Genomic DNA, 17,108 nt, shown 5'->3' on the forward strand with positions numbered 1-17,108 from the left:
TAGCAGCCAATGACCAATTTGCAAAAGGCGCGTAAATCCGAGGCTCAAACAGTAATTCATCAGGGGCTTAATTGCATTAAATCAAAAGATTAGGGTCAATGAGGGGTTGTATTGAAAAAAAATTGAAAGTTAGAGGACTACATTGAACTTTGGCGAAACCCCTAATTTAACCTTAAACGGCGTCATTTTGATGATTTTTTTTTAAAAAAAAAAGAGAACCACACGACGCGTCGTCTGGTTACTGTTTATTGTCTTCTTCTTTGACCCGGAAAAAGCTGCTCAAGTCACCTCCTTTGCAGGTGCATTTAATGCATCTAACATCCATCAAATTTGATAAATCTTACACGCAAATGATCACCTGCAATTTCTCTACAACATCATGTGAACTATTCAGGCTGAATGGCAGCACAACGGCCCCGGCCCGGGCCTAAAGAGGCTAACTCAGTCAGCCTTTTCCTACAGATTTGACAACTCAGGATGCCTACTTTGAACCAACGGTTAGGATCCTTCCCAACTGAATCAAGGGCTACAATTTTTCCCCGGTGTAGACAAGATTGCCCTCTTCCATCGCCTATAATTAGAGGTGGATTTCAGGGTCTGAAAGAGAGAAAAATTGGCCAAAAACCAGCCTTTCCACCCTCGATTTCTGCAATTTCTTCTCTCCCTCTCTCTCTCTCTCTCCGCCGTTCTAGCTACCGACCAAGGCTGCCACCAGCCCTTCAGCCACTAGCTACACCACAGGAAACCAACACAACCATCAACCGACCACCAAGCAGCCACCGTGGCTCTCTCTCTTCTCCTTCCAGCCTTTCTCTCTCCTCTGCAACTTTTTCTTCTTCCTCCCACAGCCGACTCCAGCCACCAGCACCTCCACCCACTTCACTCCGGGCCAGTAACAACAACTCCATCGCCTCCGCCAGGTCACCACCCATTTTTCTCTCCTATTGTCTGCAACTATGTAGTTGCATGCAGAACGTGAACTATTGTTCATGTTCTTCAAAATAATTAACATCTCCTTCGGGCCAGGCTAGTTCTGGCCTAGCCCAAATGGTTGGGCCGTGTCCGGCCTAGCCCCTAAAAAAATGAAAATAAATTCAACCCTTTCAAAAACAAAATTATGATTTTCTCGCATATTTTTCTACCCATTTTGCATGTTATCGAGTTATATATTTACACTGTAAAATACAAATCCAATATTAAAATACCTAGTTTTCTCCGAAATATTTCAAAAAAAATTCAAAACGTTTTCAAAAAAAAATCTCAAAAAATTTTAAATTAATTTCCCTTTTCAAAAACAAAAAATATATATTTTGTTTTCATGCATACGGCCAAATCCTAAAAATTTTCAATATATATTTTCATTAAAAAATTACATCTTTCTCATGTTTTGAGAATCTAAAAAAATTGATATCATAACCAGTTTTTTATCATCCATTAGGGTTTGGCCAAAATATCAAAAACCTTTTTCCAATCTTTTTTAGGGTTTAGATGTAGACTTTAATATTTGTGGGGTGTAAAATTATACGATAAAATACACCCTCAGGTATTAAAAATACAAGGTGTAAATAAATGCGATGCTAAAATTCAGACTTTAGAACGGTTAGGATTTAACCCGATAAGGTAGAGACTCTCTCATGAAGATAGATCTGTCTTGGACCTTAGAAAAGACCAACGAATAGAAACCCGACCTAAAAAAAATCAAACAACAATGCAGCCTACCTTAGATAGGGTGCACTAGGGGTGACGCGTCTTTCCCTTGCACAACCAGTCCCTTACCTAGACTCTTGCAGACTATAGGTTCCTAGTGACCATAATACTAGGTGGCGACTCCTGAACATTAATCATAATTATATGATTAAATCGAAAAACCTTTCCAACACAAACACACACACACACACACACACCCACCTCACACAGGAGGCACGAAAAAAGCCTCCGCCATCTCCAGACGACGTCGCAGCGCGACCCCGCGACAAGAAGCATGCCTCTATCTTTGTGGTTATCAATTTGTTCTCTAAGATGACCCATTTTATCCCTCACACTAAGACCACAGATGTTTTTTGAGTTGTGAAACTCTATTTTGACGAAATGTCAAGTTGTATGGTCTTCCCCAAACTATAGTCTCGGATAGGGATGTTAGATTTATGAGTTATTTCTGGAAAATCCTTTAATATATGGTGGGAACTAAGTTGAAATTTCATAGTGCCTACCACCCCTCAACTGATGGTCAAACTGAGGTGGTTAATTAGGCAACCTTTTGAGATGTTTAGTGTTTGATCATAATAGGAATTGGGATCTAGTTCTTACTACAACCTTGTTTGCCTATAATAGTTATGTCAATAGGTCGATAGGAATGAGTCCTTTTGAAGTTATACACAGCCTAGGAAGCCTTTAGACCTTCTTTTTATGGCTTCTAATGTTAGGGTGTCTGAGTCTACTGAGTTATTTGTACATAAAGTTCAGAATTTGTATGTTGAGATCACTAAGCATATCCAAACAAATAATGTGCAATACAAACTTCAAGTTGATTTACATAGATGACATAATAAATTTAATGTTGGAGACTATGTTATGATACGATTTAGACCCAAACGGTATCTTTTAGGATCTAATCAAAAATTACAGGTACATCAAGTTGGGCTATTCAAAGTGTTACAACGGGTTAGTGGATAATTAAATTAAAGGTACATAGTACTGGACTAACTAATATAAGCAGGTTTGAAGAATTTGATAATTCTAAACAATAAGTTATGGATTTGCCGCTAGTGGATGATAAAAAAAAAAAAAAAAAAGTCTAACAAAACTTGTATATTGGACAAAGCTACACCCAAAAAGAGATTTATTCATGCCAAACAAACTTCTTGACAAGAAATATCCATAATTTTAATCCAACTATTGGATCAAATTTAAATTTCATCATATGTTTTACAGGCTCAATTCTATAAGGAGGTCCGCTTGCTGTAATTTGTTAAGGTCCAAAAGACCCTTCAATTACGCCCGAAATATATTGTTTGAGCCAACTTCTTTATTTTCTTTTCCTTTTTTTTTTTGGAATTTTACTTTAATTTTGGATTTTATGTTATCTTTTTAATTAGGATTCTAATATTTTTTTTTTTATCTGGTAAGAGTTGGTTGTTAAACTATTTAAAGAGTTATAAAATTAGATTAGCGAGAATTATTGAGTGATAAAATATGAATTAAAATTCTTGTATTGATAGTTCTTTTTTGTAACAATTCTATTTGTTTTTACTTCTTGTTTGTCTATTTGTGTTGCTTTTCATCTACGTTAGTATGGGTCACTAACGCTGCCGAGCCGAACCATAGTCCAATTATCGAAATTGGAACCACATTGCTTTCGTGAACCACATGCGCATGTCATTAATTAGAACAGCTTTCCTCGCAGGGGAACATGAAGGTTTAAAATGTTTGATTGGCACGGTTTTTTAGTCAAACAGGATTAGATTATATTATTCAGGAAAAAAAATGATTAGATTAGATTAGATTATTGGTCAATAATTCACTGCAACAATTTCCTCCATTATAGTATTCTTCTTTCATATCAGCTTCAGATCTCTGGGGCAAGGCAGCCAGCTAGCTGTAATTCTTTAGAATAATTTTTGGAATGCTACGTATCTCCCTGCGTTTGGCGCCAGCACCAGCACCAGCACCGTATATCCTTAGAGGACTGCACGTCTAATGACAATGACTAGTGATCATGCACACCATTTCAACCTCATGTTATGCAAGGTTTCCATATCTCCATCATCTTGATCAATTCCTTATAAATAGAAAGCAGAATGTGCTTTGTTTCCATATCCAATATTAGTAGTTCGAAAAACAAGAAAAAAAAATGGAAATGCCAAGAGTAGCTGCTGCTTTGGCACTAGCACTTAGCCTCATCTTTGTGAACATGGCTAGCCAATGCAGTGGTCAGTTGCAGTTTGGATTCTATAATGGAAAATGCAAGGACAGAAATGGCTTTCAGAGAAATGTTGAGGATATTGTCAAGCAGAAAGTAAAGGCAAGATTCAGTACAGACACAACAATAGTGGCTGCTCTTCTTCGCATGCAATTTCATGACTGTTTTGTCAATGTAAGAAGGTTTTGCAATCCCTTTCAACGTTAATTTGTTTTAGTACTCTTTGCTCAATGCATGCACAATCTAATGCAATTTTATGGGGGTGTTGAAAGGGATGTGATGCATCTATATTACTGGATGTGCCAAATGGTGAGAAAACTGCACCTCCAAATTTAAGTGTGAGGGGCTATGACTTCATCGAGGAAATAAAGACGGAAATTGAAAATACATGCCCGGGAGTCGTCTCTTGTGCTGATATTATAGTAATGGCTACCAGAGATGCTGTTGTCGAGGTGCATAACTTTTTTCTATTCCCTTTCAGAATCAATGCATGCGTCTCATTCTTAACAAAAGAATTGAACTGTAAACAAACATTAACAAAATTTATTCAGGGGTCAAAAGAGTAGGATAACAAAAGAATTGAGTGATAAATGCTTGTGCTCATGCATGCAGAGTGATATGAAGTCAAGGACAGGATGGTACCCTGTACAAACAGGAAGAAGAGATGGTCGTGTATCTTCTGCTCAAAATGTGAAACTCCCATCTCCAAGTATCCCAATTCCTCAAGCTATTGCAGCATTTAATAGCAAAAGACTGAGCACTATTGACATGGTTTATCTTCTTGGTATGTGATGATGCATTTTTCCATTTCTAATTCTCTTTGAAACTACATGTGATATTACATTTCCAAGCACATTACTAATTTGTCTTTTGATTCTTCTGATGATGTATAGGAGGTGGTCACAGTGTCGGGGTAGCACATTGTGGTTTATTCCAAAATCGTCTTTATGATTTCAAGAACACTGGCCACCCTGATCCAACCATGAATACAACACTACTGAAAACCCTACAAACTCTTTGTCCTCAAAATTCTGGCAGTACCAACTCAGCTAATCTCGACCAGGATCCTCTCAAGTCTTCTTCAGTGGACAAATCTTACTACGAGCAAATACGTTTAGGTAATGGGATTCTCGAAGTTGATCAGCAGCTAGCTCTGGATTCAAACACCAGATTCTCAGTGGCAAGAATAGCTGAAAGCAACGACTTCAGCTTTCAATTTGGTCGGGCCATGATTAAGTTGGGAGCTGTTGACGTCAAGATTGGCAAAGATGGGGAGATCAGGAAAAGATGCGCAGCTGTTAATTCACCTAATGGAAATTCTGGTGGAAATATTTTTAATATATTCGGTTGATTATACTTGTCATCCGTCAACTAATCTGCTTTCATCCTTGTTTATTGATGCCCTTTTTGTTTTCTTGTTTTATTTCATGTTTCTTTATGTTATTCTTTTTTGTATTTATTATTTGTTGTAATCTTGTTCTGATTGAATGAAGCAAGCATCAAAATTATATATGTTTGGTCAATGAAAGAATAGCTCAAGTTTGCGCAATATGAGATGAATCATTTTAATTAGAACTGCATTCATTCAGCTAAATAATTAATGTCATAGTCTTGGCGTGCCAATATTAGAAAAGAAGAAAATGCACTCAGAAGAACAATCTCAACAGATGGTGGTGAAGAGGAGAACTTTAGTTCAAGCCTTGGATATGCAAGGGCTGCCTTGATCTTTTGGACGGTAGCCATATCAGTTTTGAAGGCATTGGCGAGGACAGCATCATCAAGTCCAGTGGCAAAGACAGTGGTAGGAACTGAGTCGGTTCCGGCATTGGCACTGCCAAACAAAGAGAGATATGTTGTGTGGTCCCGCACCATGTGATGGGGGGACCACCACATTAATTAGTAAGAGACAGCAAGGCAAGGCTGTCTCTTTGAATTAATATAGGAGCTGCCACTGTAGATGGCAGCAGCTGTTTTTGAACAAAAGAGAGAAGAGAAAACCGAGAGAAAGAAAGGAAGAAGAGGCAGCAGAGCAGTCTGTCTTCTTTCTTCGATTTCCAGTTCGTTCACCGTTGGATCGGGATGAGATTTGGACAACAGCTTCTAGACACGTTACTCTTCATTCTGAACGGTTGGATTGAAGATTGGTGGTGTGAAAGATGGTCGTTTTGACAGAAAACGAGGCTGTCAGTGTTGTGAGCTTTTCTCTAACATTACTCTCTTTAATCTTGTTGTAATCCGAGAATAAGTTGTTCTTGATGATATATATGTTGTAGCCCTTAGTTGAATCTGAGGAAGAACTATTGTGAACCCATTATTTGTGATAGTGGAAGTTTTTAGGTGGACTCCGGTCCCGTGGTTTTTCCCGCATCGGGTTTTCCACGTAAAAATCTTGGCGTTGATTTGTGTGATTGTTGCATTATATTTGTTCATTGTTTGATTCTGTTTTTACTGCACAAAGAGGGAAAAAGGATTGGGACTTGTGAATTGTGAATTGTATTCCGCTGAATTGATCCGGTTAGTTGTCCCTAGTTTTCCCAACAAAGTGGTATCAGAGCATTTGGTTGTGTAGATTGAATTCTTGTGCAGTTAAAATGGAAAAGGAAGATTCGGGCATGATAAAGCTCACTTCCTCAAATTATTTTCTATGGAAAACAATGATGGAGGATCACTTATATTGCAATGATTTGGCTTTGCCGATTGAATGTAAAGGAATAAAGCCTGATGATATGGATGATGCAAAATGGAATGGACTAAATAGAAAAGCTACCGCTAATGTTAGAAAATGGGTATCTTCTAAGTCCATTAATCACATTTCTCAAGAACATGACTGCTATACAGTTTGGAAGCTGTTGGAAGAAACCTTTGCCAAGGAAAGTGCACAAAACAAGGTTTTTGTAATTAGAGACCTTGTGAATTTGAAGTATAGAGATGGTGAAGATGCTTCACTGCATATAAATGTTTTCCAAGGGTTCTTGAATCAGCTGTCATTGATGAACCTTGAGTTAGCCGATGAAATGCAAGCATTAATCCTATTGAGTTCATTGCCGGATAGTTGGGAGACTTTGGTGGTGTCACTTAGCAATTCTACTCCGAATGGAAAGATCACTTTGAAAACAGTGAAGGATTGCATCCTCAATGAAGAGAAGAGGAGGAAAGGGACAAGCATTTCTGAGTCTCATGCACTTGTTACAGAAAGTCGAGGGAGAAGTCAAAGCAGGTTCTCTCACGGCAAGCAAGATGGAGAATCCAGCAATAGAAAAGGCAAATGGAAGCCAAGAGGAAGATCTCAGTCAAGGAAGGGTTTTAAGTGCTACTATTGTGACAAGCCTGGGCATATGCAAAAAGATTGCAGAAAGTATAAAAGAGATAAAAAGGGTAGAGATGAAGACAAGAATGAAGAGAATGGTACAGCTGCAGTTGTATCTGATGGTGATGTTGCCATTGTGTGTGATGATGGTTGTGTTAATCTTGCATGTCAAGATACCACCTGGGTTGCAGATTCAGCAGCTTCTTACCATGTTACACCCCGACGTGATTTTTACACATTCTACACAGCTGGTGACTTTGGTCAAGTTAGGATGGAAAATCAAGGGATGGCTAGTGTTGTGGGCATTGGAGACATTTGGTTGGAAACCAATACTAGGTGCAAGTTGCTACTCAAAGATGTTAGGCATGTGCCTGATATGCGCCTACATTTAATCTCTACAGGTACTCTTGATGAAGAAGGCTATCACAGTTACTTTGGAGATGGTAAATGGAAGCTCTCCAGAAATTCCCTAATTGTTGCTAAAGGGAAGAAGATGGGTCTCTACATGTCACAAGCCAAGGTGATCAAAGGGGAGGTGAATGCAATTGAAGATTGCTCTACTGATCTATGGCATAAGCGGCTTGGACATTTGAGTGAGAAAGGCCTTGGCATCCTTGCCAAGAAGAACTACCTTCCTTTAAAAGGTATGAACTTGAACACATGTACTCATTGTTTAGTTGGTAAACAACATAGAGTTGCATTTCAAAGATCACCTTCACATAGAAGGTCACATGTTCTTGATTTAGTTCATACTGATGTTTGCTCTATGATTGATAAGTCTCTTGGAGGTGCATTGTACTTTGTTAGTTTTATTGATGATCACTCCAGGAAGATTTGGGCCACTTGTTTGAAATCCAAAGATCAGGTGCTTGATGTCTTTAAGGATTTCCATGCCAGAGTTGAAAGAGAAACTGGTAGAAAGCTGAAATGTGTTCGAGCAGACAATGGTGGTGAATATAGAGGTCCTTTTTAGAAGTACTGCAGGGAACAGGGTATCAAGTTGGAGAAGACAGTTCCTAAGACTCCACAGCAGAATGGAGTGGCTGAGAGAATGAACAGAACCATTGTTGAAAGAATTAGATGTATGCTCTCTCATGCAAAGCTGCCTAAGTCCTTTTGGGGTGAGGCAATGAAGACTGCAGTTGCCATGATCAACCTTTCTCCATCAGTTCCTCTTGAGTTTGATGTTCCAGATAGAGTTTGGAAAGGAAAGGATGTTTCCTATGCACACTTGAGAGTGTTTGGATGCAGAGCATTTGTACATGTTCCTAGAGATGAAAGGTCTAAGCTTGACAGCAAGACAAAGCAGTGTATTTTCTTGGGCTCTGAAGATGATGAGTTTGGCTATAGGTTGTGGGATCCAAAGGAGAAGAAAATTATGAGAAGTAGAGATGTTATCTTCTTTGAAGATCAAACCATTGAAGACTTTGAACTGAAGGAGAAAACAGAGTCTACTACTTTTATTCCATCTAATTCAAATCCAAGACCTACTCCACAGTTACCTTTGATGCCTGCTAATCATGGGGGAGACTTGCAAAATGATGAAAATGATGGTTTTCTTAATGAGCCATTAGTTGGTGATCCTGAATCAGCTAATGATGATATTGATGTTATTCCTGAACAGGTTATGCAGGAAGCTCCAGATGAGCCACAATTGAGGAGGTCAACCAGACCTCGCCAACCTTCCACCAAATATTCTCCTCATGAGTATGTGTTGGTTACTGACGGGGGAGAGCCAGAATGCTTTGATGAAGCTATGTCACATGAGAAGAAAAGTGAGTGGTTGAAAGCAATGCAAGAAGAGATGAAATCCTTGCATGAAAACCATACTTTTGAGTTAGTGAAGCTTCCTAAAGGTAAGAGAGCACTCAAGAACAAATGGGTGTTCAGGTTGAAAATTGATGAACATTGCTCACAACCAAGGTACAAGGCAAGATTGGTTGTGAAAGGTTTCGGTCAGAAGAAGGGTATTGATTTTGAAGAAATCTTTTCACCAGTGGTCAAGATGTCTTCAATCCGAGTTGTGCTTGGCTTAGCTGCTAGTTTGAATCTTGAAGTTGAGCAACTTGATGTGAAAACTGTCTTTCTCCATGGTGATTTAGATGAAGAGATCTACATGGAACAACCTGAAGGGTTTGAAGCAAAAGGCAAAGAGCAGTTAGTTTGCAAGTTGAAAAAGAGCCTATATGGGTTAAAGCAAGCTCCAAGACAATGGTATAAGAAGTTTGATTCTTTCATGGTGGACCATGGTTATGACAGGACCACTTCTGATCATTGTGTATTTATGAAAAGGTTTCCAGATGGAAACTTTATTATTCTCTTGTTGTATGTGGATGATATGTTGATTGTTGGCCATGATGCTAAGAAGATTCAGATTTTGAAGGAAGAGTTAAGCAAGTCTTTTGCAATGAAAGACTTAGGACCGGCAAAACAGATTCTTGGCATGAAAATCACACGTGACAGGAAGAAGGAGAAACTTTGGCTATCTCAGGAGAGATATGTTCAAAAGGTACTTGAGAGATTCAACATGAGCAACTCCAAACCGGTTTGTTCTCCACTTGCAAGCCACTTTAAACTAAGTTCTAAGCAGTGTCCTTCAAGTGATGAAGAAAGAGATGAGATGAAAAAGGTTCCTTATGCATCCGCAGTTGGTAGCTTGATGTATGCCATGGTTTGCACAAGGCCGGATATAGCTCATGCAGTTGGTGTAGTCAGTCGGTTCCTCTCCAATCCTGGTAAAGAACACTGGTCAGCAGTGAAATGGATACTCAGGTATCTCAAAGGTACTTCTAGTTTCAGCTTATGTTTTGGTAATGATAAACCTGTGTTGGATGGATACACGGATGCAGATATGGCTGGTGATGTTGATTCTAGAAAGTCCACATCAGGATACTTGATGAAGTTTGCAGGGGGAGCTGTCTCATGGCAATTAAGGTTGCAAAAATGTGTGGCATTATCCACTACTGAGGCTGAATATATTGCTCTTACTGAAGGGGGCAAAGAGTTGTTATGGATGAAGAAGTTCCTACATGAACTTGGCCTAGTTCAAGAGAACTTTGTGTTGCACTGTGACAGTCAAAGTGCAATCCATCTCAGTAAGCATCCTACTTTTCACTCTCGATCAAAGCACATTGAGGTTAGATATCAATGGATTCGTGATGCTATGGAGATGAAGTCATTTGTTGTTGAGAAAATCCATACCGATGACAATGTGTCAGACATGATGACCAAACCTCTACCGAGAGAGAAGTTTGAGTTTTGCAGAAGGGAAGCAGGCTTGTCAGAGCCTCCTAAATTGAAGCTTACATGTTGATCGCCAGTATGGCGAATTCCTCCCATGGTGCGTGAGGGGGAGATTTGTTGTGTGGTCCCGCACCATGTGATGGGGGGACCACCATATTAATTAGTAAGAGACAGCAAGGCAAGGCTATCTCTTTGAATTAATATAGGAGCTGCCACTGTAGATGGCAGCAGCTGTTTTTGAACAAAAGAGAGAAGAGAAAACCGAGAGAAAGAAAGGAAGAAGAGGCAGCAGAGCAGTCTGTCTTCTTTCTTCGATTTCCAGTTCGTTCACCGTTGGATCGGGATGAGATTTGGACAGCAGCTTCTAGACACGTTACTCTTCATTCTGAACGGTTGGATTGAAGATTGGTGGTGTGGAAGCTGGTCGTTTTGACAGAAAACGGGGCTGTCAGTGTTGTGAGCTTTTCTCTAACATTACTCTCTTTAATCTTGTTGTAATCCGAGAATAAGTTGTTCTTGATGATATATATGTTGTAGCCCTTAGTTGAATCTGAGAAAGAACTATTGTGAACCCATTATTTGTGATAGTGGAAGTTTTTAGGTGGACTCCGGTCCCGTGGTTTTTCCCGCATCGGGTTTTCCACGTAAAAATCTTGGCGTTGATTTGTGTAATTGTTGCATTATATTTGTTCATTGTTTGATTCTGTTTTTACTGCACAAATAGGGAAAAAGGATTGGGACTTGTGAATTGTATTCCGCTGAATTGATCCGGTTAGTTGTCCCTAGTTTTCCCAACAAGATAGCAATGGCAGGGTTCTTGAAGTCAACATTGTATAGAAAGTGACCTAGTGCCTTCGGTAACACAAATGTGTCTCCAATTTGAAGCGTTAGAGTGTAGAGTTTGTTGGTGGTATCAATAAAACCAACCTCGAGACTCCCATGAAGAAGAAAAAGAAGCTCAGCGGAGCGCGGGTGTATGTGAAGGGGTTAAAACTACCTGCAGGAAACGGGAGAAAATTAAGCAAAGGAGACAGTACTCTTAACTGTTTAGAGCAGGGAACTCCACCATGCTAGCAGGGATTCCAGTGAAGGTGAAAAGGTCGGCATCAGAAGTTGAGATTTCATGGAAAATAAAGCCTGATACAATATCAGGATGGCTTGCCTGAACCATCCAAGAAGTGGCCTAGTGCATGGTGGGAATATCAGATCCACGAATAAAGACAATGAAGGATGTCCCGGCTTGTATGAGACTAAATTTATATGAATCTATTTCATTCTTTTTGTTTTATTTATTTGAATTATTTATATTATATAGTTTTAATTGATGGACTAAACCCAATAGTTGGATGTTATATGATTATGCTATTTATATTTTTTTTTTAATTTGTGATTTTTTCGATGACTTGATAAAATAACAGATTATTCATCTTTAAATTCTCTTCTTTCTAGTTTTTTTTCACTGATTTTAATTCTTGGCTTCTTTCTTTTTTTCTTTGTTTTTAGTTTTCTTTAGTTTTTGTTCCACATTACCTTTAGTACCAGAGAAGAAGCTTTTAATTATTCTAACAGTTAATCAATCTCTTAGAACTTGTGAAAACCGTCGGTTTCTAAAACCTGGAAATTATGTAGAATCTTTATCAACAGTTGATCTAAAAAAAATCTTTTAATCTTTTTTACAATGAGATTTGAAGAAAAAAATATTGTTCATCTTCCCTACCCAGCAAATCCTTTACAGAACCAGTCACTTCAGCAAACAAGAACCCTAACCCAGCATTAATAGAATCAAATATATTTTTATCTTTATTATTTTCTATCTTATAAAAGTGACCGAACAAACGCTACCTAAAAGCTGTACTTGCACCCAGGCCTTGAGGATAGACTTCATAATAATTTTATTTTTTATTTGTTTTTCATTTCCGGCCCATTGATCTTCTGCTATCTTTTGCTTCCCTCCCACTGTATCTTGTATGATTTGTATTAAAGAAATGCCCTGACAAGCAGGATGGCGCGTATAGTTCATTTGTTCTTGCTTAATCATGCTCGTTCGTTTGTTTTATAATAGTAATAATTATTTTCCATGATACATCTTTGAAATTTGAGCCTTTTCACAGGAAAACTCTGATAGCTGTAGAATCCAAATCAACAAGATCAAAGTACCATTATCATGCCAGGATTAAAACGAAATATTTTCTGCTTGGCTAACTGAAGATTATTCCAACAAAGGTGACTCGAACAAGGTGCGTGTCCGATTCATATGGAATGCTTCGTGCAAGGTTATGGTGGAGGAAGGATGACCAAAATATAAACTCAGCCATACCGTTTTCTATCACTTGGGACTACAAGCTGCGAACTCGTTTAAGAACAAATGACTATATTTGCAAGTGCATCAGTAAAAAAACATATTGCTTCAATAAAAGTAACCACCTCATTCAGAGCATAAAAGTCACAAACAAAACTCCATATCGTTAAGTTTCTACAAAGTTTAAATATCAATTCGAAGTCAACAATTTTCCATAGGATAAGAAAAACTACAAAAACGTCCTGACTTGAAAAGAGCCATCACCAAGCAACCAAAGCAGCACCACCGAAATAGAATTTCTCTGATGAGAGACAGCTTACAGCCTTCTTCCCCTTCTGCCACCCTTTCTGCGGGTGCTGTCTGTTGGAATTGGTGTCACATCCTCTGAAAAACATACAAGCAATCGTCAAACTCAATGCCAATGAAAGAAGATTCAGGCTTACAAATGCTTCTCTGGTTTAATTACTACATGGCCTGTTCAGCTATTCATACTCATCAACTGAAAACACAGCATAAATGATAGACAGTATTCATGGCATATAACAAATATAAAATGTTAGGCTCTTGAAACATTAAGAAACTAAAGAGTAACTAATGCCTAGATTGAAAGCTTCAATCCACAAGCATCACCAACACCAGTTCATCCAAGCCACGTAACAAACACAAGTGCATATTAAACTCCTAAAATTGCAATCAATGGTTCTAAAACTTTATTTCATATTAATGACTTACCAATGCGACCAATTTTCATTCCAGAACGAGCCAATGCCCTCAGAGCAGACTGGGCACCAGGCCCAGGTGTCTTAGTTTTGTTCCCTCCTGTAGCACGAAGCTTGATATGAAGAGCAGTAATGCCAAGTTCCTGTTAGTTTTGAAACCAGGTTAGTGTAAATGAAACCACTTCTGAATAAAAAAAAAACAGCTTATAAATTAAAAAAAAAAGGAATTTTTTAAAAATCAATGTATCAAATATAAAACAGAACAAAGACCTTGCATCTCTGTGAAACATCCTGTGCAGCAAGCATAGCAGCATATGGTGAGGATTCATCCCTGTCAGCTTTAACCTTCATTCCACCTGGTACATGTGCAGAACAAGGAGAAAGAGTTACCCTAGTAGCAGAAACAACGGCCTGATGACATGTGCCAATGCAACAGTTCTATGAAAAATGCACAACCAAAATAAAGCAAACTACCCACTTATAAAGAGGGGGATTACTTCCACTACTGAACAATCAATCATATGATAACAAAATGATGAATTCACCATGAAATTGTATTTTGGAAAATCAAAAGGCCACCGATAAATCAACAAGACACTACACAGTACAACAAAGTACTCATGGTGGATAAGCATATAGAAACATAATGTAAACACTCAGGACACTTAGCACGCAAGTCTATTTTAGCAATCAGAACCAGCAAACCAAGAGAGAAAAAGACAAATAGAGCAGAAGCAAGCTTGAAAACTTTACAAGCATGACCCCATTCCAAGAAAAAGCAATTGTTAAAAAAATTATGACAGTATAAAACACATACCAGTAATGCGAACTAGGGTTTCCCTCCCAGACAAATCAGTCACATGCTGCAATTATTTCAACCAAGTTAAATTACTTCCAGATAAACCCAAAAGATCCCGTTAATCAAAAGACAGACATGATAGTTCATTTGGGAAAATATGAAAGAATGCTCACAATGAATGTGTCATTGAATGAAGCAAAAATGTGAGCCACCCCGAAAACATGCTCTCCCTCCCGGACAGTTGGGCCAAGAGTGACATTTTCTTCCTTTGGCTCTCTTGTCCTTCTCTTTGACTATCAAATCATAAACAAAATTCTATCAAAACAAAAACCCACAAAAAAGAAGCAAAATCTACATCTGAAAAACAAATATAGAACTCAAACCCCACTTCCCTAAACAACAAACAGCTAACGCATATACTATCAAAGTCAAGAACGATCAAACAAAGCATAGGACAAGTGACTGACAGCATCAAAAAGAAACCTTCTACAGCATCAACTTATTTCCGCAAAATCCCAAATTTCCCAACATAAAACAGAAGCAAATTCAAAAGTACGATACTTTAACAAAAACCCACTTCCCCTTTGTTTATTTTCTTAAAAAAAAAAAAACAGATAACAAAAGCAAATCTCCTTGTCTTCAGTCCTCCAAAGCAGATATACATCAACAAGAACAACAAAAACAAGGTACGAAGAGAGTTAAATACATGAAAGAGATCTTACTTACCATGACTGAAGGCAGTTTAGGTTCAGAAGCCGAAGGATGCTAAAAAAGGCTGATGGCCGAGCTTGCTTGCGGCGTTGCGGAGGACGACAGGGAGTGGCTCAAAGAGGAGACTTTATATGAGGGGAGTGGCCAGGGTTTTTAGTAGAGTCAATATTATTTTTATTTGCTTGAAAGTCCTTGGAGTTTTCTTTTATTCTTATTGGGACTAATTTGGGTTGGGCTTTTCTCTTTTTTAGTTTTTCCTAATAATCTGATTTCTTTTCTTCGGTTATTTTTATGGGCCGGGCTTTTCCAAGCTTTGTGAAACAACTGGCCCATAGGACATAGCATTTGATGCTGTTTTTTTTTTCAGAAAAGGAGTCAAAAGCGATTTCTCATAGTATATTTTTTTGTGGTAGGTATTTTGGGCATCACTTCTATTTATTGGTTTAATTTTTTAAAAATAAATATTTAATTAAAGAAATCATAAGTTGTATGGTGTTAAAATCAATTTTCATAAGCAACAAGTAACTTATAGAATTGAGATAAAATTTTACTTTGAGCATAAATTACAAAGTTTTAACTCTTGTAATTATCGATTTTTTTGGTTTTTTTAATATTTTTAAATCGCTTTGACGTGTTAATATCAAAAATTCAAAAAATACAGAAAAATAGATGATATTGGGACTTTCTTAATGTTGGAAGGATGATATTGGTGAATTTTAAACTATTAGGATCGAAGTGAAATTTAATAAAGATAAAAAAAAAATTTATTCTATAATTAATCATTTCAGCAAGATTTTTAGAGATGAACACTACATTTAATTATTCTTTTATTAATATTATTTAGATAATCATATCTAAATATATAAAAACATAATATTGGAGATTATAATCACCTTAATGAAGCCAAGTGAAATGATATTTTTATTCTTATTAGCTATAAAAAAACAACAGGCTAAGTACAATTCTTTTTTCTTTTCTTTTGGCTAGCTCAACTAAAGACAACTGCAGATGACTTGACTTTCAGCACTGTATGATTTGTTTTGTTCATGATGGTATTTCAAGAGCTCAAGCTATGTTAAGGACCACAAAGAGGCTAGTAGATACTTGTATGTATAAATTTATTTTATTTAATCATCCTATGGGTGGAGAAATTGTCAAGGGTAAAATAGTTTGAAAATATATTAAAATTATATTTTTTATATAATATTTTTTTTCTAAAAGAGAATTAAATAGTTTTTTCTATCATATCAAAATCATAAATTAAAAAAAAACTCATCGATTTAATACTTTAACAAATAAAAAACACTTCCAAAAACATCTAAATCATAATGTCGCATATCGCCTTAATTCTGAATCTAGGTGGATGGGGAACATTTTTTTTCTTTTATGGTTTTCTCTCTTTTTCTCAAACTTATCACTCAATATATATATTGATTTCTTTTAATTAAACTAATTATTAGATATCAGCAACTTATATCATGCCTCCAAATAAAAAAATTAATTGTTTAGAAGAAAATTCATTAAAAATGGAAATAGGTTCAAATCCTATTTCTAACTTCTTAGAAACGTATCGTATATCTATGTCTATTCAACCTTACTTGAAGAAGCATCCTGAATTTTGGTGTAATAAAGGTCCAATGGAATGTCTAGATATGAGCATTGATGATAAAGGCGCAATGTTCCTCTCAAATATACAACCATCCTATTTTTACACCCATTTTATTAAATCAAAATTATTTATTAATTACATTTAAGTTAAAATCTGATTTTTTTTTCATATCACCATTGTGTAATCACTACCAAAAAATTAGCAAATACTAACGATCAAAATCATATCGGTAAATTATGGTGAACCATATGTTCCTTACGAGACCATGGTAAAAAGGACAGTTGGATCAAATTTTAATTCTAGCAACGTGCATGGAGTTGTAGATGACAATAATAATCCTTATAGGAATATGGTTATAAATGTAATGAGAATGAATCAGGGTTATGCAGGTAAATGTTCAATCGTGGATGAAGTACCAAATGCAGGCGTACCCATGTCTTTTGATCTTTTAAAAAAATCTAATTAACCATTATGGAATGAGTGCATAAATCATAGTAAATTA

At 37.1% G+C, this 17,108-nt stretch overlaps 2 protein-coding genes across 2 annotated transcripts; one reads left to right on the forward strand and one right to left on the reverse strand.

The window, feature by feature from the left end:
• The first annotated feature begins 3,818 nt into the window (after nt 1-3,818).
• Nucleotides 3,819-5,426, forward strand: LOC18109798 (peroxidase 60). Its single transcript, XM_024594993.2, has 4 exons — nt 3,819-4,093; nt 4,192-4,371; nt 4,532-4,703; nt 4,813-5,426. Exons 1-4 carry the CDS (start codon nt 3,851-3,853, stop codon nt 5,268-5,270), a joined length of 1,053 nt encoding a protein of 350 aa, XP_024450761.2. The 5' UTR covers nt 3,819-3,850; the 3' UTR covers nt 5,271-5,426.
• A 7,433-nt stretch (nt 5,427-12,859) lies between these two features.
• Nucleotides 12,860-15,181, reverse strand: LOC7478501 (40S ribosomal protein S14). The gene is made up of 6 exons (XM_006369323.3): nt 15,013-15,181; nt 14,460-14,579; nt 14,305-14,350; nt 13,758-13,843; nt 13,501-13,630; nt 12,860-13,152 (listed from the first exon to the last, which is right to left on the reverse strand). The coding sequence occupies exons 1-6, from the start codon at nt 15,013-15,015 to the stop codon at nt 13,085-13,087; spliced, it is 453 nt and encodes a 150-aa protein (XP_006369385.1). The 5' UTR covers nt 15,016-15,181; the 3' UTR covers nt 12,860-13,084.
• Between the last annotated feature and the right edge of the window lie 1,927 nt (nt 15,182-17,108).

The sequence above is a fragment of the Populus trichocarpa genome, chromosome 1 (genome assembly GCF_000002775.5).
Source record: "Populus trichocarpa isolate Nisqually-1 chromosome 1, P.trichocarpa_v4.1, whole genome shotgun sequence".
NCBI lineage: Eukaryota > Viridiplantae > Streptophyta > Magnoliopsida > Malpighiales > Salicaceae > Populus > Populus trichocarpa.

What these genes read in the sequence shown, in the direction of transcription:
- LOC18109798 (XM_024594993.2), top strand. Translation starts at nt 3,851, where the DNA reads ATGGAAATGCCAAGAGTAGCTGCTGCTTTGGCACTAGCACTTAGCCTC. An exon ending in TTCATGACTGTTTTGTCAAT is followed by an intron (nt 4,094 to 4,191) that starts GTAAGAAGGTTT and finishes GGGTGTTGAAAG; the next exon opens with GGATGTGATGCATCTATATT. An exon ending in CCAGAGATGCTGTTGTCGAG is followed by an intron (nt 4,372 to 4,531) that starts GTGCATAACTTT and finishes TCATGCATGCAG; the next exon opens with AGTGATATGAAGTCAAGGAC.
- LOC7478501 (XM_006369323.3), bottom strand. An exon ending in CATTCAATGACACATTCATT is followed by an intron (nt 14,351 to 14,459) that starts GTGAGCATTCTT and finishes AAATAATTGCAG; the next exon opens with CATGTGACTGATTTGTCTGG. An exon ending in ATGTTTCACAGAGATGCAAG is followed by an intron (nt 13,631 to 13,757) that starts GTCTTTGTTCTG and finishes CAAAACTAACAG; the next exon opens with GAACTTGGCATTACTGCTCT.